This window comes from Brachyistius frenatus, unplaced genomic scaffold, assembly GCF_029030835.1.
Source record: "Brachyistius frenatus isolate BFR_SWC_R1_liver_20210118 unplaced genomic scaffold, ASM2903083v1 Contig_6, whole genome shotgun sequence".
NCBI lineage: Eukaryota > Metazoa > Chordata > Actinopteri > Embiotocidae > Brachyistius > Brachyistius frenatus.
In genome coordinates, this window is record NW_027210605.1 from 8,736,234 (window position 1) to 8,761,335 (window position 25,102).

Here is a 25,102-nt window from a genome sequence, read left to right on the forward strand (position 1 = left end):
AGTCTCCAAACATTTTTCCCCTGAAAGCTCTGAGATCTACCGGGTACATCATGATCTGCTGGTTGGAGACCCCTGGTCTATAGCATGCATGTGAGACGTTTATGGGATATGTATAAACTATAGCTACAGAAAGTAACCTGGGTTACGCTGTCCCCCTTTAAACTGCATGAAAACTAAAAAATGTTGTACGGTAGTGTGTAATGTAATTTTTCATTCTTTAAATGCATTTTATAAACTTGATATCAAAGAAAGTAGAGTTCAGGGACCTCTATGCTCAGCGGTGGATGTCACTGAGCCGCCAATTGTTGGATCTGGAGATTACAAGTTGGACAATAGAAAACCTCTGTGGGAGTTGAGTTCGACCTCTGTGGTCCGCCTCTTATCTGTACTTGAGACGAATGGCTCAAGGCTTTGCCGGCCACCACCAGAATAACAGAGCTGCATCCTTGATCAGACGGTCGGCTGTCAAGTCTCACTGTGGATAATGTAGGTGCCATGTTCTCACAATGAACAAGAACATATGGAATAAAGAAGATCTTATCGCTGATTCTGCTGCATCACAGCAGAATCAGCAACATAATTATGTAACATAATTGTGAGAATAAAAGTGTTATAGGAATGCACATAAAACTCAGTGGAGTACTCTCCTAAGAAAGCTGTGTTGTTTCAGTATGATTCCATTTTTATTGGTCAGAAGCCACTTAAATTGAACAATTTGTTATTTTCACATTTATTATACCCCTTCGATTAAGTGAAGTTCACCTCGATTCAACATCATTTGTTTTGAGGTCAGTTGCGTCTTTGTTTGCCTTAGAAAGTAAAAGTTTCATTGAATCTCAGACATTGTGGTTCACTGCATGTATAATGACCCAGTAGGATTCTCTGGAAATTGTTTGTTGTCTGACCTGATCTTCTTTAACAAACAACAGCCAGCGACAAGAGACTCTCGCAGTGGGCTGATACTGTGAAAGTTATTAATGAGAAAACACAAATTAACTGGCCATGTTTCTGTCGTGTTGTGTTTTTATCCTTTAGCCCTGATTAAAGCTCCAGCACTGGTGTTTACTGTGCTCGGCGGTTCTGAACTTCTCACAGCCCTATGATGAAGACTGCGTGATTGCGTGGTGGTCCTTGGCAGATCCCATATAGTTGATGCTTTACAGCCTTCATCCATCACGTTTTATAAGACCAGAGTCTAAGGCATCTCTGATGGCAAGGTGAACTTGAGGCCTCCACTCTTGATGGGCAGCCCATATCAAATGACAGCCCTGATATCTGCGAACAGATGGTGCAGCTAGATTGAAGTCTGATGTCTGTTTTTCTGCCATAGCAGCTGCAGCGATGATCCTTGGCAGGAGAGTGCCACAGATATCCATCTCACCAGTATTTGGTGCTCTTTTGTCACAAAGCAGCATTCAATCTTCAGCATATAGAGCAAATCTGTGTCCTGAGTTGCCAGTGGGCTGTTGATCATATTCACATTTCCTATCAATTTGTGAGTCCTGACCTGAACTGCATGCCATTGTGATTGGTCTCATCTGTCGGCCGGGCCTGACCGGAGACCTGCTGCTTTTGTCAAGGGATGAGAACAAGCATCAGTGCTGATGTGTCATACATCTTATTTATTGCTCTTGGTTTAACTTAATTAAGTGTACTGTGTGATTGAGCGGGTCCCAGGTCAAGGGAATAATTCATGGAAGAGCAGTCTGTTATGAAAGTCAGGATCATGTCATTTGTAACAGACCCTGACTCGGAGTAGCTCAATATGCTTTTTCAAACACCAAGGGGCTCGCATGCTCTTGGTTCCGTAATAACTCTGTGAGACAAAGATCAAGGTAAAAGCCATTCATGAAGAGAATACAAGGATCTACAATAACGTCCAGCCGGTAATCTTATCAACTCTGGTAGCCTAAAACCAATGCTTTTAGGCTCTACTGCTCGAAACAAAGAGATTACAGCGTCCTCAATATTAAAAACATGATTGTATCTTCTTTAACGATGTGATCTATAATTGCTCATCTGTTCATGGAAGTCCTTGCTGGTGGTGACCAAGATCAGAGTCTTGAATTTGCACCATCTAATGATGTCCCATATCATACAATTTGTATTGCACGGATGTGGACTGCATGTATAAGAGTTAAAACGGCCTGCATTTTTAATCCACCATAAAATGGATGATATAACCGTCTCCGCTACCATCTGCTATGTGCTTAAACCTCTAAAAGTATAAAGGTTCGTGCTCTTGTTGACAATACAGTTACATGTTTAAAAGGTTCAACTCGCCTGCTGGGAGTGCTGAAAGGAATAATCTAGTTGGTTATCGAGCCGGATTGAGTTTCCTAATCCCTAAGGAGGTTTTTTTTGTGTGTGTAAATGAAAGGATTTTCACTGATGCAAGATGCCACATTATATAACAGATTGCAAGGCCTGCCATTGAATGCTTGTCCCGAAGAAGCCGCAGCCCAGATCCTGTGCTGCTTATGGAGCCACTATTGTACCACAGTGTTTAATGAAGGGTGAAATAGCTGTAATCATGATAGCAATGCAGGATGTGACTCCTCTGTATCTTGGTGCCCATGATTTCTGATCACATTCATTCCTGTAATTGCACATAACAAGATTTGTATTGCCTAACCTTTCTGCCTTATCTGTGTATTTACTTTGTAAGATGTCTATATGTTTTTTTTGTTTTTTTTGCTTGCTTCTATCAGTTCTTTATTCATTGCTTTTGACTCGGGTGAAAATCAAACCTGTTTTGAGGAAGGGAGAAAAGCGTCTTTCATCGGCACTCTGATGCTTGGCGCTCAATCTGGGTCGCGGTTCATCTTTCGGGGAGAAAGTCAATGGGCATTTTCTGAATGCAGCACCTCATAATAGTGTAGTAATTGTCAAGAGACACCAGCCGTAGCGCTCGGTAAGAATTAGGTGTTTGATGTTTATCATTCCTCGAATGTCATGTGTCACTCACTGTTAGGGCTTCAGTGCACGATGCTTCTCTGAGATGGGAGGGAAGAGAAGGCGAGATGCAGACGAAGACGAGAAGAGGATAAAGGATTTTCACAGTAATGCTCACTGCAGCTATTTGTTTATATGTTTACCTTCATCGTTACAACATATGGCAACTTGTTGATTGTAGCTTTTTGGTGACTTTCACTTTATTATCAGCAGCATCTTTAGGTTTTTAGTATTTAGAAAGTACTTTGGTTTACACAGCTCTGAAGAATAATTATTTACCACTCTATAAGTTAATAATTATTGCATAAAATATAACAAGCTGAAAATGACAGCTCTGGAAAGTAGATAAGGGCTTTCAGAAATAGCAACACAAGATACAAATTCTCATCTTGATGTCATCTTAATTCATCAGGCTTCACTTTAGAAAAATCAACTTTTCACATCCACATTAAACACATACATGTTGGGTATTACACGTTCTCTCTCCAGTTATACTAATATAACCATAATAATAATACTTTTCTTTTAATATTTGTTATTATTGGTAGCAGCATTATATTTATATAGTACTTTTCAAGTACATATGACGCAGCGCTCCAAAATCATTTTCACAAAACACTTAACCTCATGCTCTTATATCACACTCAATCATTTTGTTATTTAATAGGATTTGATAAACCCTGCCTGGCATTTCATCCTGATCAATCAGCGTGTTAATGTCTCTGCTTCATCGTAAAATGATTACGATTTTGTTATTACATTAGCCTCGTTCACATCAGGTGAGATGGAAGGTATTGATGGAGAAACCATCCGACATTTATCCGACAATATTTACTATTTTCTGTCAAATTTAATATTAAACAAGTTCTCTGATTTGGAGGATGAAACCTGAGGGTTCATACTTTTTTTTAATAACATTCAATCCAAACCCACCTCAAGGGGTCAGTTTACATCAGACCTACAAAACATAGCCTTTTTTTCTTTTTTTTTAAAAGATGGATGATTGAAGGGAAATGACACCACAGTCAGAGAACTTCATACAAAGCACTTCTGGAAAGTTTTGAAAAACCCTTTATGCCTTTTCTTTTTTTTTCATTGGTTAGCTGTTAGGTGGCAAATGTAACCATATCACAAATTTGTCCTCAAGCCCACAGTCGAACGGAATAGCTTCAATTTTTTTTCTATACAATCGCCTTTCGTTCATTACAATGGGTCACATTGGAGGAGCTAGCCCAAAAATGCAAATTCACCATCCAATTTCATGGATCTGGAAGCACTCAAAATAACCTGAACCCTGCCATGAAGCCCATGGAGGTGCAGAACTGTGATAGGCTTGATAAGATGATCCACGCCATGCCGAACAGCTTGGGTTGTCAGGCATTGTTGGCTTTTAGTGTGTCTAGCTCATTTACGCCCCACTATACACTAAAGGAATATTGATCAGGAGAGCTCCACTCTCGGAATGAGTTGAGCAACTCTGATATGTTCTCGTGTGAACCTAGAAATGAGTTCAATCTGATCCTGTACGTTGTTCCTGGTCTCTAATGACAGCGAGGATATGGTAAGATATTTTACTCTGCATACCTTTTTTCAAACACTTACAGCATCCGCACACACACACTTGTTTTGGAGTGATGTCTCACGTAGTGGGAAAGAGTGGATAGGAAGTTGTCGAATGTGCTGTTTATTCAGAGTGTGAAAGTAGTCAGGAGTTGTTCTTTTTTCAGAGTTGAGAAAATCTTCACCTGCAGCTTTGTAAACTGATATAAATTAATTAAATTAAAATATAGAAATGTAAGAGTTTTACAAATAAGCTATTTTCATTTTATATCGATTAATGCGCTATACCTTATTGAATATACCGTATATTAAGTCACTTAAATGGTATGATTAGTATAATTCTTACAATATAAAAACTGGAAATCCCATCAAATCATTTGCCTTGATTGAGAACAAAGATACATTTCAAAAGAAATTTCAGATATTCATTATTCTTCTCATTTAGTATAATTTTTTTTTTTTTTTATCAAAACCTTACGTATGCAGTATTGAGGAAATGTCTAGAGGGGGTTTGCCTGCTCATTTCTAATTCTACGAGGTAGACAAAAGCTTTCCAAATATACTGTCACCAGAAAAAATACTGTCCTTTGTACAAGAAAACTATATTTAAAAGATCCATCCTCGTCAATACACTCATCCAACTGATGTAAAACCATAAATGAGGAGCACACTCCTAAAGCCATGCTAATGATGAGCTTTGAATATATTAGAACTACAGGGAGGTACTCACCAGACTTCTTTTCTGCTGAAGGAAAACACACTCAAGATGGTTGGCTGTCTTAAAGTGGGCCAAATGTTTTCTGCAGCAAGCATAAAACCACGCACACCCTGGTGTAGATAGGATATTATTTCTTATCTTTAACAGTGTGCAGAATATTAACTCAAACCAAACAATTTGTAACATCAAACCATTTAGAATCTGAAATGCAGCTGCTGGGATGCACTGCCAACTCAGCAGGTAGTAGCCCTGCCAGAGCAGCTTTAGTTTAATGTCTTTAGATTGCTGCTCTCCTGCTCACTAACAGAATACAGTATGTTGAGGCGGACGAAAAAGTGGTGAAACTTGTGGCTCTAAGGATGAAAATGTCGCTCGTTCTGTTGGTTCATCACATTGGTTCATAGGCAACTGAAATATTTCTGCAAGCATCCCAGTGGTAACAGCACATTGTAAGTTATCAAATTAATTCCATTTAGCTGCTTCAGTGTCAGGGTCCTGGTACTACTCCTAGGGACTCACTGTCATCCTGTTGTGGGTTACTGGAACACTTAAAATGGAGCTGTTGTTAATGTCATTAATAACACAGGCTTTTCCCATTTTGACAAGTCAATATGTCTGCTGGGAAAAAAAGGCCTATTGGATTTTCATCTGGAACAGACAGTGGGTTCATGTCCTCTTCAGGATTACTTGTAATAATGTAGGCAAACCATTTACTTTTCATCTTGTGACATGATCATAATTGCAATTTGTCCAACACCGGTTTATGACCAGATATTTATAAAACTGGCATTCAGCCTGAGAGATACATTGCGTAATGTGCCAATTAGCAAATGTTTGCTTGCTAACATGCTAAACCAAGATGATGAACAAGGTAAATATTGTACCTGCTAAACATCACTATTGTCATGGTGAGTGTGTGAGCATGCTGATGTTAGTCTTGAGAGCATTACAGCCTCATAGAGCCGCTATCATGGCTCTACTTGTATTTAATCTGCCAGTAAGTTTCAATATATTCAAATAAAGCTGATAAAATAAGATGAAACAGGACTTCTAATGTAGTCTAAAGATGTCTCGCTGGTCCAGAAGGCACTTCAATGTGTTGATGCACAGAGAGGCTTAATGTGATTCTTAACCATGGCTCAGACATAGATTTAGACTTGGCCACTGAAGCATCCACACAATCTGTCTGTCTGCACCAAATATGAAAAGAACTTAATCATTCACTAATTAAATTGTGAAGTCAAACAGAGGCTTTTCAATAACCATTTATGGAACAAAATGGAATACTGTTCTGCTGGATGCAATTTTCTATTGCTCACAACATCTGTAAAGATCACACACTGTATTTATTATGCAGGGGCTCATCCTGCTGTGCTCGCACACGGGATGTGTCAGTTTCTTTCTCCCTGTTTTTGAATTCAGTCTTGATTATGTCGTTATATGGCAGCTGCATATTTGGCTGCGCCGCCTGCGATATCTCCAAGAGCCACAGCAGGCAAGAAACGGCAAAGTGTTCAAGGATTGTTGTCTCTATTTGCTTTCTCTCAGCAGGTTGTCAACAATTAATTGGTCTCCATACAAATGATGTTTCAGTCTTAGTCATTTAATTGTTGCTGGTCTGTGTGCAGTGGATGAAACACGGAAAGTGATAACAATACACTGTTCCAATTAAATTCACTCATGCGTGACTTATACTTGAGGAATTGCTTTCTGCTCCAGTCAGAAGTGTTTAGGACTTTACAGCACCATGTCTGCATTTATGCAACCATGCCATGAGTGTTTCATTACAAATATGCAAAAGTTATGCATGGTATTGTATTGTGTGAAAACTCTGGTCAGTGGCTGTGCTCTAACTAGATATGAAATTACTGAGCAACCACAGATATGACTTGCATTTGTTTTGATCTCTGTAAACAACTAGGCTTGTTGTGTTTGCGTCCTGTGTGCTTATGGCTTTTGTGAAGAATGAAATGATTATTTTGCTTTATTGCTTTTGTGTTTTGGTAAACAGACTTGGAGAATTTCAAGACACAGAGAAGAAGTCCAGTGAGGGTTCGTGAAGGTCAAGGAGTGGTCTTACTGTGCGGCCCACCCCCCCACTCAGGAGGTAAGAAGTTTTTATTATCATGTGAGGGTATATCTTTCAATCTCTACTTTATCTCTACTGTGTATCCGTGAAGAGTCACTTCTGGTTTTACACACATATGTCGACACAGTGTGGTATCACCTCGCTGATTCCTCATCAACCCCTTTTTCTGGACCAAGTGAAAGTCTTGTTTGTGTTCTCCTCAATTCTCCTGGCTGTTTGACTGTGTTGTTGAAGTCAGTAGAGTGAGTCATTTTCACTTTGGGACACTCTGGCCTGTCAGCTTGATTTTCAATGGGGGCGAGAAAAAACTTTGGCATGCAGACTGGAGAGGTTGTCTGTGGCTGGGGCTCTGCCAGGCTGAGTAATAGAGCTTCTCTCTGAAGGTGCTCTGTTTGCTTCACATCATCCCTTTGCATCCATGATATTATCAATGGGAGTTTCCATATTAACTCGCACACAGGGGTCTTAAGATGGGCTTTTTGCCAGCAAGGCTGAATGTATTTTTCCACTGTTGGAGAATGTGGATGTAGTGTAACACTCTGCACACAGCAGGGGGCTTTTAGCTGTTATATTTAAAGATCAATTATAAAGTGCATAGTTTCGTGTTTTTTACTGCAAATACTTCCTGTCTTGGACCAATTTAACCTAATTTTTATGTAAAAAGTATTGACTCTATTATATGCTTTATTAAATATCTTGAATGTGTTAAAGCTGGGTAGTTATTCACTTTATTAATGTATAATGAGTGAAATTGTATGATTCTGTTGCCCAAAATTAATGATTGTAAGCAAACTGGCAGAGCTATTTTTAAGTATTTTGAACCAAGTCCAAGTCACGTCTCAAGTCTTTGAAATGCGACTTGCTAGTTTGGGTCAAATGGCTAAAGTTGCACCACATACTCTTTTTTTTTAGGGAAACAGAGCAACTGTGAATCAAAATATCTGTATGTGTCAAATAATTAATTGAGAGCCTTCAAAATACAATTCCAGCCAGTCTGTAAATGACTGGTCTCGGTTTGATTTCAACTCATTTCTGGTTGGTCACCTTAAGACCAGCATCAACGATCCTAAATACAACGTAGTGATTTTTATAGTAAAAATAAATTGCATAACAGGAGTCCAGTTTCACTAGCAGCTCTTCGCTATAACATTTGTTGACTGAACTTGATTTGAAGTTCTTTTTTGTACACTATCCTCACAATGTGTAACTTTATAACTCTACACAAATTTGACAGATTATACAACAGTGGTGTTGTTAAAACTTGAAGGTAGTGGTTGTTGAAACAACCTTAGCATTTTTACAGTAACATATTTACAGTGTAAGGTGAAGCGCTATGATGACAGCAGCACTGAATGTGTACAATTAAAATAATGACCCCAAAGGCTTCTTTTTAATTTTACATTTCAGAAGGATGCAAATTTATTGAATGCTTGAAAGTAACAGGAGGCTTAAACTTGGGTGATGTAATTACAATTAAAAAGATCAACCGAGGGGCCTGCAGCCTTGTGTCACCACGATGGCCCAAACAACTTAAATTCAAAGCCCTGAAAGGCCAATCGTAATTATACAAAACTCTGCCATATTCAGCTTAATTCTGCCGTCACATTGCTATGTCGCCTGTATTTCACCAAATCACACCACTTTCCACTGCAATGCATCCTACAGAACTCAACCAGGCATGTGTACTATTTATTATTCACCAGGAATGTTTGAAATGAGGTTGTAGATACTCAAGACATAACTGGCAATTTGAGCTTCAAAAGGCAAAATTGCAACTAGTTTTTCCTAAATCCTCCTCTTTCCCTGAGTTGGAGTTAAGTTGAGTCTTCAGGCATTCAAGTTTTACGTTGAGTGAAGTTTTACATCCAAGTCAAGTCACATGTCCTCATTGTTAAGCAAATTGTTTTCTAAGGCATTTGAATATCTGCGCAACGGTAAATGAATTATAGTGATATTAAGTTTGGCCACATTGCCCAGTGGAACAAAATGTACATCTTAAACTAACCAAAACATGTCAATGAGTCAGTCTAACTGCAGGAAAACATAAATAGTAGGTTATATGACATTTGGTAGCAGCTAACAAACACAAAGAATGTCCACTTAAAGCTGTGGCTGCTGGATCCTATATGCACACTGAGCACAAACTATTGTCAGGTGTTATTTTGGGTAAACTTTAGTTTACTAATTCATGTGCTGCTACTGTGTGAAACCACGCTGTTCTGCTGCTGCAGATAAGACGAGGTGCCTCTGTCACACAGTTACTTGCAAACCTAATGGTAGGCCAACATTGATAGTGCTTTGTTGTGTGTATGCTATAATGAGACATCTCACCTTGTGTTGTCTGGAAAGGCAAGAACAATGAGCTGTATGCTTACATTTGGCAACCTTGTAGTGTAATTGCTATCCCCTGGTGCAAGGAGTCTACAGTCCAAAACACTCTAAACAATAAAACAGCAGCAATTTTGGGAGTGTTGCGCTGTAGCAGCAGTGTCACCACAGTGTCCAAACATTTTTTTTTTTTTAATGTGGGCACACTTTATTCATGTTTTAATAAGAAAACAGCACTGGTTTAGTCTGGATGATCTCACATATGGAGTTTCAGTTGAGTTCTTTTTCTAGCAGTTTAACGTACGGTCTGTCATGAAGGCAATCATGCATGCACCTGGCTAATGTTTACGATTTGGAAGAGGAAATTGCATTGTTTCTGGGAATATTTTGACAAAGGATTGCAGCGCTCTCTGAACAACATTTTGGTTCAGGCATCTTTTTGGTTAAGGGGAGAGAAATAAGTCAAAATTGACTGACTTTACCTTCAATAGATTGTATACAGTCAGAAATGTGAAGAGATGTACAGTAACCGACTGTTCATTTATTTACTTGGGAAGTTATTGATGTACTTTACCAGAAGTAATTCTGTTTGTTTGTATATTAAATTAATGTAGGTTGTTCAATTTGTTCAAGTTATTCACCTTATTCTCACTGTAGCTATGCACTGTACATGTTTATACTATAAACCATTGAAAATGTTGCACAGTTGCTTGATAATGACAATATTCACTATTTTCACGACTCGTGTGAAGTGAGATTTGTCTTCTGTAATGCAGCTGTATAAAACATAAATTTTCAGTATCTGCTGCAGCTAATTGGATCTATTCAGAGCAAATGATTAATTTGGTAATTTCATATTCCCATCGCCTCAGAACAATCCTTGTGTTTTGGGGGGGAAGCTGAAGCCAGAAATTGCACGTCAAAAATATGATTTATTCTTAATTTAAACTTTTATTTCCCAATTTGTGCCAGCACAGGTAGCCCTAAAAACAGTTTTGAATGCCAAATGTTACACTTACTGTATGTAAGAAGACAATTACCTTTACTTTTTTTTTTTTTAGCATAAATGCATAAACTCATGTATGGCTAAAGTACAGCAGAGTGTTTCATATCAGGTACAAAGGAGAGACCACTCTAGGTGTAAGATATTTTATATTACATACAAGAACAAGGCCAAAGGATCTTTTGACTTTACACTTACGTGTACTCACATTTGCAAACATCCAGAATTATTTAGGAGAGCTGCTGCTGAACTCTGGCAAGGACTAAAAGTGGTGATGACTTTAGGTCATAATGTGAACTTCTCACCTGCATTTTAAATCATACAATCATGTCTGAAGATGAATCCTTTTTTTATTTATGTTAACAGCAGCTTAGAGCTTCACCCCTGTGAGAAACCTTACAGTGTGTGTGACCTCACAAAAATCTTTGAAACTGACCTCCTCTTATCAAATCAATCATCTTTGCTAGTATTTCTTCCCTCGAGCGGTGTGTTACTCTTTCAGCTTCACAGTTGATTTTTCTTATTATTATCCCAGCTTATTTTGCTATGGGTAATGAAATGTGTGTTGTTGTTGTTTTTTTAACCAACAAATGGTTAAATCAGCAGTGTTTTTTATATTCTCTTTCATCTGTTGTTGCTCTCTTGCAATAAGGGGATTTCAGGACATGGTTTCATATAAATTAGTATTAAAAATGCAACATCTCTCTTTATAAACTCATTTTCATAACATTCAGGAGATTCCCTTGGCCTCTGATGTTGCACTTTGTTCAAGAACTTCAGCGGCTTTGTTGGGACTGCGATCTTGCATATTTGACAACATCACACTCACAGATGTTTACAGAGATGTGCGCTGCAGTGTGTTTGGCTAAGAATGTGACTAAATCGTTGGAGAAACGCTATCTGGGTCTTGATGTTTTTGTCCTCAGGGAAATGTAGATAGATTTATTCAATAACTCTCTTCAATAATTCATGTTCATCTTGTCTGTCAATTGTTCCCAAAACTTACTCATTTTTATACTAACGCTGAACTCCCTTTGGACTTCACCCTCCTGCGTGACGCTGATCATTTGGGACTGGAGTCCTGGAGGGGCTGTTGTCAGTAACCCACACAGTTCCATTGCACCTAGCCCATATCTGTCACCTCCAGTCTCATGCGAAGTCTCTACCTGCTCTTAAGCAGGAATGATAACTATGTACACAATAATGTCACATCTATAGACCTGTTAAATGATTTGTCAACGTTATTTTATGTGGTAAAATGCAGGAAAACGCAAATATAACATTTTATACAACTGAGACGCATTGACTTTAATTTTTAATTGCTTCCTCATTACACAAATATATTATGTTATAATTTTAGCACTGGAAAGCATCTATGTTTCCTGTTGTAATTTGAATCAATTATCAGAAGGTAATGCACATACAGAAAATATATGTACAATGTCCAGTTAAGTGCATCGTCAGCATTCTTTGTCAAAGGGTCCTTGAAGGTGTTTGGATGCCGACTTAAGGAACTTCCATGAATAAAATACAGTTTCACTCACATAGTGGAATTAAAGTAGGCTACGTGTGTCACTAGAGTGTAAAGGAAACATAACAAGTAAACTGCAGTGGCTTGACTGAGGACAAGTCAGTTCCACATCACACACACACACACACACACACACAGCTGCAGAGACATCCTTCCCCCTCCAGTCTTTAGTATTTGCTGACAATAGTTTCCCCCTCTTGGTTGAAACCGTGACCTCACTGATGACATCAGCAAGGGCATGAAAGCAGGAACTCAAACAGTACTTGTCTGCGTTGTGATTAAACTAGACGGTTTGGATGTAACTGTAACAAACATAATGGTAAACATAAACAAACATGGAATAATATTTGTAATGCTACAGATTGAAGCTGGAGCTCGAACACAGTTAGAAATATATAACCAGAAGTGAAGCCTTAACCGCTTTGTCACAGACATTAAGTTGTGCTTATTTTAACAATCTTCAAATGAATCACTGCAAGGAAAATATAATGGATTATGAACATGATTAAACTATTAGTATTACATGACACTTTGCTAATGTTTATTTTACATGAGCATATTAGGTGTGACTGTATTTTTTTTCACTGGGAAGAATCTGTCACAATATACCAGGTGTCTTGGTTAAAAGATGGCCTACTTTATTTTCGCAGTACTTTTAATATTTTTACAATACTTTGATGGGATTTTGAGAATAACAATATTTCAGTAAACTAAACTTCTAAACTGGTGCCACAGATTGTGTCAGGTCAAGGAGCAGAACACTATTTTAAGTAGACAGAAATGCGTGTTTTTCGAATAAATGTTCAGAATTGGCCATGAATGAAATGAACACAATCAAATGTAATGCAGGACATCTGGTTGGATAATGTGAAATACAACAATCTCCAAAATCCAATATTCATTCTCAGTGCTCTCAGGCTAAGTGTCAACAAAAATTTGATTTGGATGAATGGTGAGTAATTCCCATCCTTGTTCAAAGTCACTCAAAGTGGGTCAGGTCGCTTCCCTGTTGTTTTCCATGAATTAAATAAATGCAGCCGGAGTCTGCTTTTGTCCGGTAATGTACAGGCTGCTTTTATTTTCTTTTTGTTGAGGGGGATCATAGCGCTTCTCTGGAGACCCGGCCCAGCACCTTGAATGATCCATTTTCTGACAATATTTTGTCCTAGTAGATAATGCCTATTTATGGAGATGTTGAGATTTTAAATTACAGTGTAGGATGAGTCATTTCCAGTTTTTTTTAACATATTTGCTTAAAGGTTAGTCTGGCCATATCTACTATAGTGATAGTTCATTCTGTCTAGTTTTCCTTACATGCTCACATTCACACATATCCACACACACACTCACATGTTACAGACCCATTATCTTGTCCTCATTCAGCCTCATTATTGTGGCTATAAATATGAATGACTAAATTGTGCCTGATCCTGCTGTGAATATGTTTCCATAAATATAATTTTATTTTTAAGTTTGATCAGAGAAATATGTATCAATATTTCCCCATATGGACAAAGAGGCTATAAAGAATAAAAAAAATAAAGATTAAAAGCAATTGAAAAGATCTGGGCACATTAAGAAGGCTTGAAAAATACACAAACATGTAAAGACAAATAATAGCTTGTTCTGCTGTTACAATGACAGCACAATGAGTGTATTGTTAAACATCTGAAACACAGAAAAACCTGACTGGCATTTGAATAGACTCCCAGTGTTGGAAATGTGAGAAGCATGTTCTCATAAAGGGTGACAGGACATAATTCACGATCAGCACAATACAGTCGTGGAGAAGGATCTGCCTCATCTCCCCTTTAAAGGACTTCAATATCTCATGCATGATTCAGGAAGCCATTATTTCATTTTAACGATGCCTCAAAACCCTCAAGACCGCTGCAGGAAGTAGTTTGGTGCAGCCAGGATGCTCTAAAAGTGTAAGTCAGTTTGAAGTTGTACTTTAAGTATGAGCAAAATATTGTCATGTGTCCAAGAGCTGTGATATAACCCTTTCAAGGCGCGGTGCTGGATTTACATTTGATGTTTGTGTGTGTCATCTCTCACTTTGAGATGGTCTGAATGGCTGCGGTTTGTTCGGGACCTAATGCATCTGACCTCCTTTCACTAATGGAAACGGGCCTTTCAGACTTACTCAAGGCTGAAATCACTTGTTTTCTCTATCCAGTGCATCTACCCCAAAACAGAGGCTGGCTAGCAACAGCACACATAGCTCACAGGGATTTTTCCCATGTGCATGACCTAAGCCATTTCATAGAGTGAACTTGTGTGTTATGAATACAGATAGGAAGGCCTGGTTAATGGCTGTTACTGTTGAGGGAACAGACTCGCGAATACAAACTTTGACACAAGTTGTGCATATACTTTTCTTTGATACAATACACACTTGTACAAGGACCCACTCAATTCAGCATGCCCTTGGCCTGTCATGTTCCATTTCCCTTCCCTCTTCTGAGATCATTAAGGGGGAATTGATGCTGCCTGTTCATTATACAAGGGCTAAATGAAACCACAATGAAAATCTGCCACTCACTGTCACTCATGATTACATTATTCCATTACTGCCCATTACTGATTTGAGAAGGCTCTCAAATCATCAAATCCAACCCATGGTACTTTCCACTTCCTATTTCCTGCTTCCTGTTTCTCACCATGAATCCTTAACTAACCAATTAGTAACCTCTTATTTGTTGTTGTTCCCGTTTGTCATGCCCTGTACCTGCACCTATGGATGATATTGTTTCAAAAACAGACATTAAATATACATGAGCATGTCAGGAAGAAAGCTGGGATATATTATTTAGGGGAGAGGAGGATATTACAACTGTTCCCTCAGACATGAACGGTATCATGGTCTGAAAGTATGCCACATGCCCATGAAGGAATTTTAAGTTATGTGAGACAGAATTTTTAAATGTTCCTTTCATGATGGAAAAGGAAAATTGTTTTCTAAAGAATTGGACGATTAGCAGATTAATCAATTGGCTGATTGACAGAAAATGAATTGCCAACTCTTCTGATTAACAATGATTTTTTTAAATATTTTTTTTTCAAAGTAAAACGTGTTAAACTTCTCAAATTCCAGCTTCCTCAATGTAAATATTTTCTGATAAACTTAACTTTGCTTGTGGACTGTTGGTCGAGACAAAACAAGTCATTTTAGGCTGCAACGTGGACTTTGGAAAACATTGGTCAACTTGTTTTTTATTTTATTTTTTTGCCATTTTTTACCATTTAAAGACCAGACAGCAATTTGAATAAAAAAGAAAAGAATCAATTCTGAAAAAAAATATTTTCAACAATGTATTGCCTAAAATATTTCCTTTTAATGTAAAACTACAGCTTTACAATAAATACATGTTTTTAGTGGATGTATGAAACCAACAGGAAGGTGTTAACAAAGGATCTTATTCATCGTAGAATGTGGCACGCTGGAAATATGGGCATCGCTGGCACAAAATAGAGAGACAGGTGTGATTACACAGTGCGGTCAAAGTTTCAATCTCATGTCGTGTTCTTGGGATGAACACAAGGTCAGGTTGTCCTCTACGAGTCTGACACACATAAAAGCACCTACTCTGTGCTTGGTAGAAAGGAGCATCCTCACCAGCTCGTCACAGTCTGTCACATTTCAGATTTCAGGATCCAAAAGTACAACACAAAAAGTCAGCCAGTACAATTTTACTTGAATAATAAATCTCTTGCAAAAGGTTGTAGTAACCCGGTCTGCACACAAAGGAGAGGGAGCAGGTGAGAAAAAACAGTCCTGGTTTTGAGGTGTGGTCAAAAAAAACAGGTGAAATACAAAGCAGAAGGATGCTGGAATCTACTGGCATAAAGTCGCGACTGACAATCTGGCAGGGTGTTACTGTTGGAGCGGTCGTATATACACTGGAGGACTAATGAGCACAGTGGGAACAGGTGGGCAGAGGCACGGAGACGATCAGGAGCATGTTCAGCACTGACAAAACGTCGCAAAATGTTCATTTTAAACAAAAGCCTGTTGAAAGCTGTCCCACACAACATTTGTTAGAAAAATAGCATTCAACCCAGAAACCAGAGTGAAATGGTGCACACTGTTTTCAGGCTGAATGTACTCCAGATGAGGCAGCAGGGCAGGTGAGAGTACCTAGGAGTTGAAACAGATGATGAGGGCAGAATGAATGAAATAAGCAAAACCGGGACCCAAGTTCTCAGGATTCTGAGTCCCTTCGTGATTTACAAGGTGCACAGTAATATGTCAAAGCCCACGCATCCTCCTGCCCCCAAAAGAGCAGAAGTAAAGAATACTGAGTCAGTAGATGAGTGTCGACCTATCGTCTCAATTATTCCCCGTACTATACTGCCGAGTCATCGCTTAGACAAGTTTTTACCAACGGCCAAGATTGCTTTTGGGACAGGGATGCAATACGGTCCAGAGCAATCTATCCTTGTGTCAATATGTCAAAACACCATCATTCCTTTTTATAATGTTGCTGATTGTTCGCGCAAAGCCTCTCTGACTGCACCCCATTTGGTTGATAGTACTGGGAGTCTTTCCCAGAAGCTTGTTATCATGGATGATGAATAGTAGACTAGGTGGTACCATACAGAATAACATGATGCTGTAATACATTGGTTTTATTGAGCATTATACAAGTTTTTTTTTATGCAGGAGCCGCAGCTTAAAGTTTGATTCAAGGTCCTCCACAGCTATTTGACCACCACAAAGGGAGGTGTTAGTTGTTGTTGTTGTTTTTACGTACAGCCGCTGTTGCTGTATTTTTAAATTAACTCTTACCAAGTAATAAATCCCAAGAAGAAAAGGTAGATAAAAATAGGAAAAACAAAATGAAAATAAAACAGGGGATAATTAAAATAAAATGATAGTACAGTCATTACAGGCTTAATTTATAAAGGGAAAGTCCATTTAGTTCAAGTAGCATTATACATTGTTGTACAATGTTTTGACGTCAACTTTCAAATTCGCAAATCTATAACTCAAACTGGATTTAGAATTTCTTGTCTCACTGGTAGCTGGAGTCTGTTGCATTGTTTTAATGCAGGTTTGTTTTCAGCCTGAATGCTGCTTATTCACTTAACAACCGCGCTGCTCCTCATTTTTCCCCAAAAACTTTTAAGTGGAACAAGCCGCCACAGGAAAGATATTGCCGTTCCTGCTGTGGATACAAAATATCTACTTCCCTGAAAAGCCAGTAATTCTTACTCTCAGCATCATCACTTCAACATATTGGACCACTGAAACTTTTACAATATTAAGGGCATTTATCCAACAGTGAGAAAGAGTAATTGCTTTTCAATTATAAATTGTGTTTTTAATCACGGAAAGCTGGCGCTCAGTCCAATCCGCTAATTGCTTTATCCCTGAAGGCATCCACTGACACCGAAGTGATGAAGTGTCTGATGAAGCACAAGTTATCTGCACTTTAGATGATGCCTAAATACAGTATGTTGTTTTTCACGTGTCACCCACATCCATTCTGCTTGTGTTTGTTCACAGAACTTACCTTTACGTGGATCTTCAATGAGTACCCGTCATTTGTCATCCAGGACACGCGACGATTTGTGTCCCAGAAGACCGGCAACCTCTACATCGCAAAAGTGGAGCCCTCTGATGTCGGCAACTACACTTGTGTAGTCACCAACACGGTCACCAAGAGCAGCGTCCAAGGTCCACCAACACCTCTCGTCCTGCGGGTCGATGGTATGAAAGGATGCTGTTACTGAAGTATACGTACAGTACGAAACAGGGACCCAAATTTAAGACGGTGCAACTTTCAAATAACAGGTGCAAAGACTTTAATTAGTGATTGCTTGGCAAGATGAGTTTATCGCAGTAAAATCTTTAGCTGGCGATTTTGACAACTGTTGCCAGGAAATCTAATCATTTGCACCTCATTTGTGTCTATGGCTTGGCTCATAACATGAAACATTTTTGCAGGTTGTTTTGTTTGTTAACTGTACTTTTATAGAAAATAATTGAACGTTAACTTTGGTCAGAAAAGTTACAATTAGATATTTAAGACCTCAGACAATCCAGAAATCGCCAAAGAGCTCAAAGAGAGTTATAACTCCTTCGGGCCTGTATATGACAGTGACCCAAACTATATTTTGGATTTTGTCTCACTGTGACCTTTTCAGGCTTCGAGCTGAGAAAATTCCCCTCTGACACGCGTGGCATCAATTCTGTGTTTCTCTTTGTAACGTCAGGTGTGATGGGCGAATACGAGCCAAAGATCGAAGTGCAGTTTCCTGAAGTTGTCCCTGTCGCTAAGAGCTCAACTGTCAAACTGGAGTGTTTTGCACTTGGAAAGTATGTCCCGTTGTGCATTATTATACCACTCATAACTGTCATGTCATAACTACACCATTAGTTGTTTACTCTACGAGTGCAAGCTGTATGGTAATGGGTAGAGACCCTGTGAAGGGATTTTGTGACTCTTTTTTTGTGCTGTACACACAGAATATACATAGAAGAATCACTCACTAGTTCATATTTCAGATTAATTAAACATTGACATACTTTATCAGTGTTATTCACTGTTCACTAGCTTCATCTATGCTTTCTTGTACCCCCAAGTAAAACAAAATCTTCAGGATTATTTTTCACGTTATGCCCTTGCTGTGTGTTGTTTTTTTTAATGCCTTTAGCCCAGTGCCAACCATCAGCTGGAGACGAGTGGATGGAGCCTCTTTTGGCAGGAAGGTGGACATAAATAAAGCCAGCGGCGTTTTAGAGATCCCTTACTTCCAGCAGGAGGATGCAGGCATGTATGAATGTGTGGCTGAAAACACCAGAGGAAGAAACTTGGTCAAAGGAAAGCTGTCGTTCTATGGTGAGTAGGAGGATGGTTTCTTTGACTCTGATCTAAAACTTACTTTCGTTCACATCTCTTGTCTTGGGTATATAAAAAAAAATACCTTATGCCTCCAACCTGTCAGTTTTCTTCCTAACATATCATGTGCATTTATAGATTCTTACCAAATCTTGTACCTACTGATTCATGACCTTATTTAAACCCCCTCAAAGGTTCACTGCTCTGAGGCGTGATTGAAAATCTTGCGAATAAAAGTGTAACTTTGGTGTGAGTCCAAGAATTATTTTTATTTGTTGCCACGCAATCTGTAGCTTTTATTAGAGTCCATATATAATGGCATCATATAGTGGAATGTGGTAGTAAATTAACCTATTAACAGTAGTTCATTTCTGACAAGCTCTTTATGATGCCAGCGGCAAACACGAGGCCACAGCGCACACAGATTTACACCACCTTTCAGGGAGAGGGGATTTTTTTTTTTCCATCACCAACACCGGACTTATGGCTCATATTCTGAGGTAGCTTTTAATGGCCCTTGATGAAGGATTTTTATGGTTTCTCCCTCCATTATTTTGCAGTTTATGCATTGATAATGTCTTCCCACAAGGCCCTATAGGGATGTGCTTGACTGAAATCAAATTAAAAAAAAAAAAAAGAAGTTCTTTCCTGTGAAAGAGGATACCTTTGATATGATAATACAGGTTTCTTTGCAGCACCTGTGGGTAAGATGTAATGCTCATGGTACCAGTAGGCAGACTGAGGATTAAACATGCTTAACTGTAAACAGTATAGCATTATAAGACTGAGTGTTGACAATGTAGAGGGCTGAAAACAAGGTTAAACGGTATGATGATGTCATGGTCATTCTGTAAACAAGGTCATAATTTTCCCGCAACCTGTAGCCTCTTGCTGTTTTGGTACTAAAGTCACATTGCCTCTGCACCTCCTCTCCACTGTAGCTGTGTGCAAGTAGTGTTTCTCCTTGTAAGATTTAAAGTCCTCTCTCATCTGAAAGCCTCACAGACTGACCGGCTGCCAGGTGATAAAAATCTGTAATCTCATTTTAAACTCCCTTAGACAGGATCTTGTGGGACATCCATCAACTCTGTGGAAGAATATGAGAATCAATATGGGGATGTGGTGTTTGCAGCAACAAAACGGAATGAGCACAGTTACAATAAGAGGTGGCCTCTCTCCTTTGATTTCCCACTTAATTGTCCTTCTACTGTTGCAGGGGATTTAAGAAATTAGATCATGGTCTTGCAGTTTACTGCATTTGAATGAAGCTCAGACACAATCAGATTGACTTTGTGTAGAAGGCACTTGCGTGACATCTTCCGTTCCATTACGTTATCTCTGACTGGCTCATTTATAACGTTGTTAACAGAGTGTCATGTCGTAATTGTTTCTCTGTAGTGAAGCATTTTCAATACAGAATGAATTTATTATGCTAAATGTATTTCCTCTCATGGAAAGAACATTAAGAGAGCATTTGATAACAAAATGTGTCAAGTCTTTCTGCGACTGCTGAACACTGTTGCTTTATAAGCTTTTCACTTGAGTCCAAATTAGCTCTCACTAAGTAAAATGCACTTCAGGAAATGCATGCAGTGCCGCTAGTGAAGGTGGAACTTACGAGAAAGAGAAATTTAAGAGAGAGCAAAGAACAATTTGATTTGAAAGGAAGAAACGCCAAACACTTCTTCACACGTGTTTTTTCTGCCATCTAATGGTTTCAGGATTTTAACTTTCAAATGGTCAGAAACACTTTTTTTTAACCTCAAGCTCTTCTGTCAGGATACGGTTGTTAATTCAACCCTAATCAATACTTTGATCCCTTTCTCAGCGCCGTAGATCACAGTGGAACTCAATTAAACAGATTCTTTCATAACATCGCCACATTATTATCTGGAGAGACATTATTTTATATGGGCAATAAAGAAAGTGGCGGTGTTTTAAACGGAAAACCCTCGATATAAGTTGCTGTGTGTGGGTGGATAGTTGCCCTGCAAAAAAGCCTTTAACACTGAATGTACCATCGAAACAAAAAATGTATCAAATAATTATAATTCAATTTTCTAAGTAATACAGCTGTAGAAAGCAGACAGGCTGACTCAACTTCTTTTCCTACCGTTCCCCCTGACCCTGGTAGGGCTCCGTTATTTGTGCAGGTGTTTCACAAGCTCCATAAATCTTCTTACAGTGTCGCCAGAGATAAGGTGCTCGTCATTTACGTGACAGTAAGACCACTGTCATAAATGTAAAGGAATTTTATCAGTGGATTTCTGGTGTTTCAAATGACAAAAAGCGAATATGACATGTGCATTAACTGCATTGCTAAAATTGAATTATAACCCTCTCATTGTTAGCCTCACAATAAATATAATGTGGTCAGCAAACCTGATTTTCATAAAGATCTAGTTGTAGCAAATCCAGCAGCTTATTGTTTAACTTTACAGTGATGTTCTCAACCATTCACTATTGATTATTCTTTCCCTATGCAGTTGTTTTTATTTATATAGTTTCCAAGTTGAGGTCAACTTCAGGTTAATTGGGAGTGGATTTATGATTTGTGCCTTTGGTTGCTTCGTAAATGAACTAATTGCCCGCTTGGTTGCCTCATTGATTCATTTTATAACTGCTGCTTGCTGGTGTAAGCATTTGTGTGGCGTTAAAGTGTTCATTTACAGTATGTGGTTTGTGACCTCACAGCTGCACCCCACTTGACTGAGAAGCCTCAGGATGTTCAGAAGCCCATTGATGACACACTGGTGTGGGAGTGCAAAGCCAGCTCCAAGCCCAAACCCTCGTACCGCTGGCTGAAGAACGGAGAGCCTCTGGACCCCATGGAGGTAAGCGATTTTTCCTGAACTACGTTTTTTTTTTTTTTTTTTCATTTAATGAAGAAGCAAAATTACATACATAAACACTATACCCCCTGAAGCACAACAACGATGGAAAGAAATAAGCAGAGAAGAGACAATGATGCCAGGTGTTGTCACACAATCAGTCTGCAACAGAGAATAATCAGATAATCAGTCAAGAGTGCTCACCACCTTTTCAATTTGTATTGCTCAGTAATGATCGTTTAGATCGGAATAATCAAATATTGACTGTATTTTGCACCCAGACAATTCGTTTAAATTATGGTTGTGCAAATCTCCTCCTGACAAAACTACCCCTGAAGGCTCCACAGCAATATTTGGTTTCACTTGCAGCCTTTAATTTGGATAATCGCTGACATTTCAAACAGTTTACCAAATTAGTCCCCAAACAGATATTTTGTATGTTATACATCTTAATAAGGGATTTCCAAACTGCTCTTTTTTCCTTTGACAAAATGAAAGTGTCTGAGAGCTACTCATGTTTAGTAACATGTATTCACATAGCTGAGCTCCACCCAATCCGGCTGAATAAGATTCTTTAATGTGAACAATAATAAATTGATCTCAAAACACACACACACACACACACACACACACACACACACACACACACACACACACACACACACACACACACACACACACACACACACACACACACACACACTGGTTGGGCACCCCTGCTCTAGATCCACTGCTGTGATCTAAGAGGCGACATGTGCACTAACACTCACTATTTTGAGTGCATCAGTGCGTTCACACTGTCAAGTACAGAAACATGCAGCACACTACAAGTACCAGGATGATGCACTCAAAACGGTCCGAAAAAGAAGTATGAAACGCTGGGCACTTTTCATTCTAAATGATCGCCATCTTTGCTACGTAGAGGAAGGGGTGGGACCAACGACGTAAAATGAAGGTGGCTGAGGAAGCTTGCGCTGTTCCTGAACACCAAAAAAAAGTGTTTCTTTTTCACTACCGCTGCTGAAAAGAAGCCATCAGTTTGTTTATTGAGTGTATTAAAAAGAGGGTACGAGAACACGTCGATATTTTGGCGGGTGAGGTGTTCACATGCTGCGGCGATTTCCTGAAAGTGCAGAACAGCAGTATGCAGTTTAAAACAACACTACCCTTTCAAAAACACCTGCATTACACAAGTAAGAGTCCTAAAATTGTAAGAGCACTATACTAAGGGAAGTATGTCATTTGGGACACAGCACATGAAACCTGTACTGGAATTTGTCATCTTCATCTTCAGTGAACACCACGTCTTATGAAGGTGTGTTTTGACAACAATCACATTAAGACTGTCAAAAGGCTCAATTTTACAGGCTTTAACTTAAATGGAATTGTTACTGCTGGCAGAGAGCCAATAATTTTTTTCATGACAACATGCCTTAAGCAGTTCAGTGAGTGGAGATGAGTGTAATTTAATGTGTAAAATGAAAGATAAGATTACAGTAGATTGGGAACCATCTTGCTTAAAGGATGTTAATGCACTGTTTGTTGGATTTATTATGCTCACAAGCATATAATGCCTCCAATTCATTGGCTTGTACTTGGCAACAACGTGTCACTTTGAAATGCCTGTATTTGCTTGGGACTAAATTTGGCATCAAAAGTGTGTGTGTATGTGTTGTGGGAGAGAGTGTTTGTATGTGTTTTGCAAAGAAGCCAGAGCAATACCATTTTCTGCCTGTCATCAACCAAGAACTTTGTCGACAATTTAACGCTCAATCTCTCCTATCTGCTGCTCTCAATTTTATCATTAAGTCTCTCCTCTCTGGAGGGAGGGTGAAAAATGCCTTATCATCCAAAGTGCATTTCACATTTAAGCAATTTGCCTTGTTTTGTGTTATTGTGCTCCTGGAGCTAGTGTGCTTTGTGCCTGAAAAGAATAACTCCCACGAATCACAGTGGCTGATCGTGTCTGTGTTTGGGCTGGGTAATGAGCGCAAAATCGGACTGTTGCCGTTTTATTGGACATGGCTCTAAAGGAGCCAGGTGGATTTTGTTTTCTAGAACTTGGATTTAGGGGCTGAAATAATACCCAAAAACTGTGGCACTTTAATTAGAGAGCTGAAAGTCGATGCACCGAAGAAGATTACAGAGTTTTACTCTCTAAATGGTTTTCCATTATGACACGGAAATCTACAAATCCTCTATTTGCAGCAGCTGAAATTTTAATCTGCATAAATACATTTCCTCTTTCGGTCATTTACATCTGTCTTTTATATTCATTTTAAATGACTGAAAAAGGTCACTTCTTCTATTTGCTTCTCCTCTTTAAGCATGGGAAACCGTTATCGCTCCACCTGTGCATCTCGAGTATTGATTTGTAAATAACATTGTAAAAATTCCTTTGGCAGGTGGCCGAGGAAACATATTCTCTGAACACAGGGCTATATTAATGAGGTGGGGTGTTACCATTTTCAAAATGCCACCGTCAACCGCGGCAACAGTAAATCAATTTCCAAACCCAAAGGTCAGCAATGTAGAGAGAGGGAGAAAGAGAGGAAGGCCAAGGGGGCCATTTGTTATTCCTCATTAGAATGTATCAGTCCTCCTCTCTCCCTCTCGCTCTATCTCAGCATCTCTGCTGCTCTCTTTATCTTTCTTACGCTCTCTTTCAAGCTTTTATTTCCTCCCACTTCTTCCTCTCTCTCCACCTCATTTTGGGGCCCCTCCAAAAGGGAATTAAATGGCGCAGGGGAGGGCTGTCACTTCAAAATGTCACCCCGGCGAAACAAGGACCCACTCATGCTTGTATTTTTCCACCAGCTCCCCCTTTTTAGTTACATACAAGAGAGTGTGTTTTTCGTACCTCTGACCTCCAAAGTCCGCTACCTGCCTTCAACAGAGTTACCATTGTCGAAGCATACATCCAGTCCAGCTACTGCAAAATGGGGTCATTACATATTCTGCTTACAAACAGAGCAACAGCAGAGCATCTGTGATTTTCCTTTTTGCAGCTCAACTTGATACAGTACTGGTATCAGAGAGGAGTCAAGCATAATTAAAGATGGTGATAAAGCAGATGAATGCCACCATTTGTCTCCCAGCACTAAAGAGATTGTGATAGAGCCACCACCGAGTCTCTGAGGGTTTTTTAACAGGGCAGCGGGTATAGAGTAGTGTAGTGTGGCACCGACCCGTGCACTTACACAGATCTTGTTCATCCCTTTCATCCCCTTGGGCCCGTG

The 25,102-nt window shown here is 39.1% G+C and overlaps 1 protein-coding gene across 3 annotated transcripts in view; it reads left to right on the top strand.

The window, feature by feature from the left end:
• Nucleotides 1-25,102, top strand: part of cntn3a.1 (contactin 3a, tandem duplicate 1) — a 284,181-nt gene that overhangs the window by 233,131 nt on the left and 25,948 nt on the right. For all 3 annotated transcript variants that reach the window (XM_069689053.1, XM_069689052.1, XM_069689054.1), the window contains 5 exons: nucleotides 7,245-7,340; nucleotides 17,697-17,900; nucleotides 18,407-18,509; nucleotides 18,848-19,032; nucleotides 21,727-21,866. In XM_069689053.1, the coding sequence (XP_069545154.1) occupies nucleotides 7,245-7,340; nucleotides 17,697-17,900; nucleotides 18,407-18,509; nucleotides 18,848-19,032; nucleotides 21,727-21,866 (728 nt within the window). The remainder of the gene's footprint in view (nucleotides 1-7,244; nucleotides 7,341-17,696; nucleotides 17,901-18,406; nucleotides 18,510-18,847; nucleotides 19,033-21,726; nucleotides 21,867-25,102) is intronic.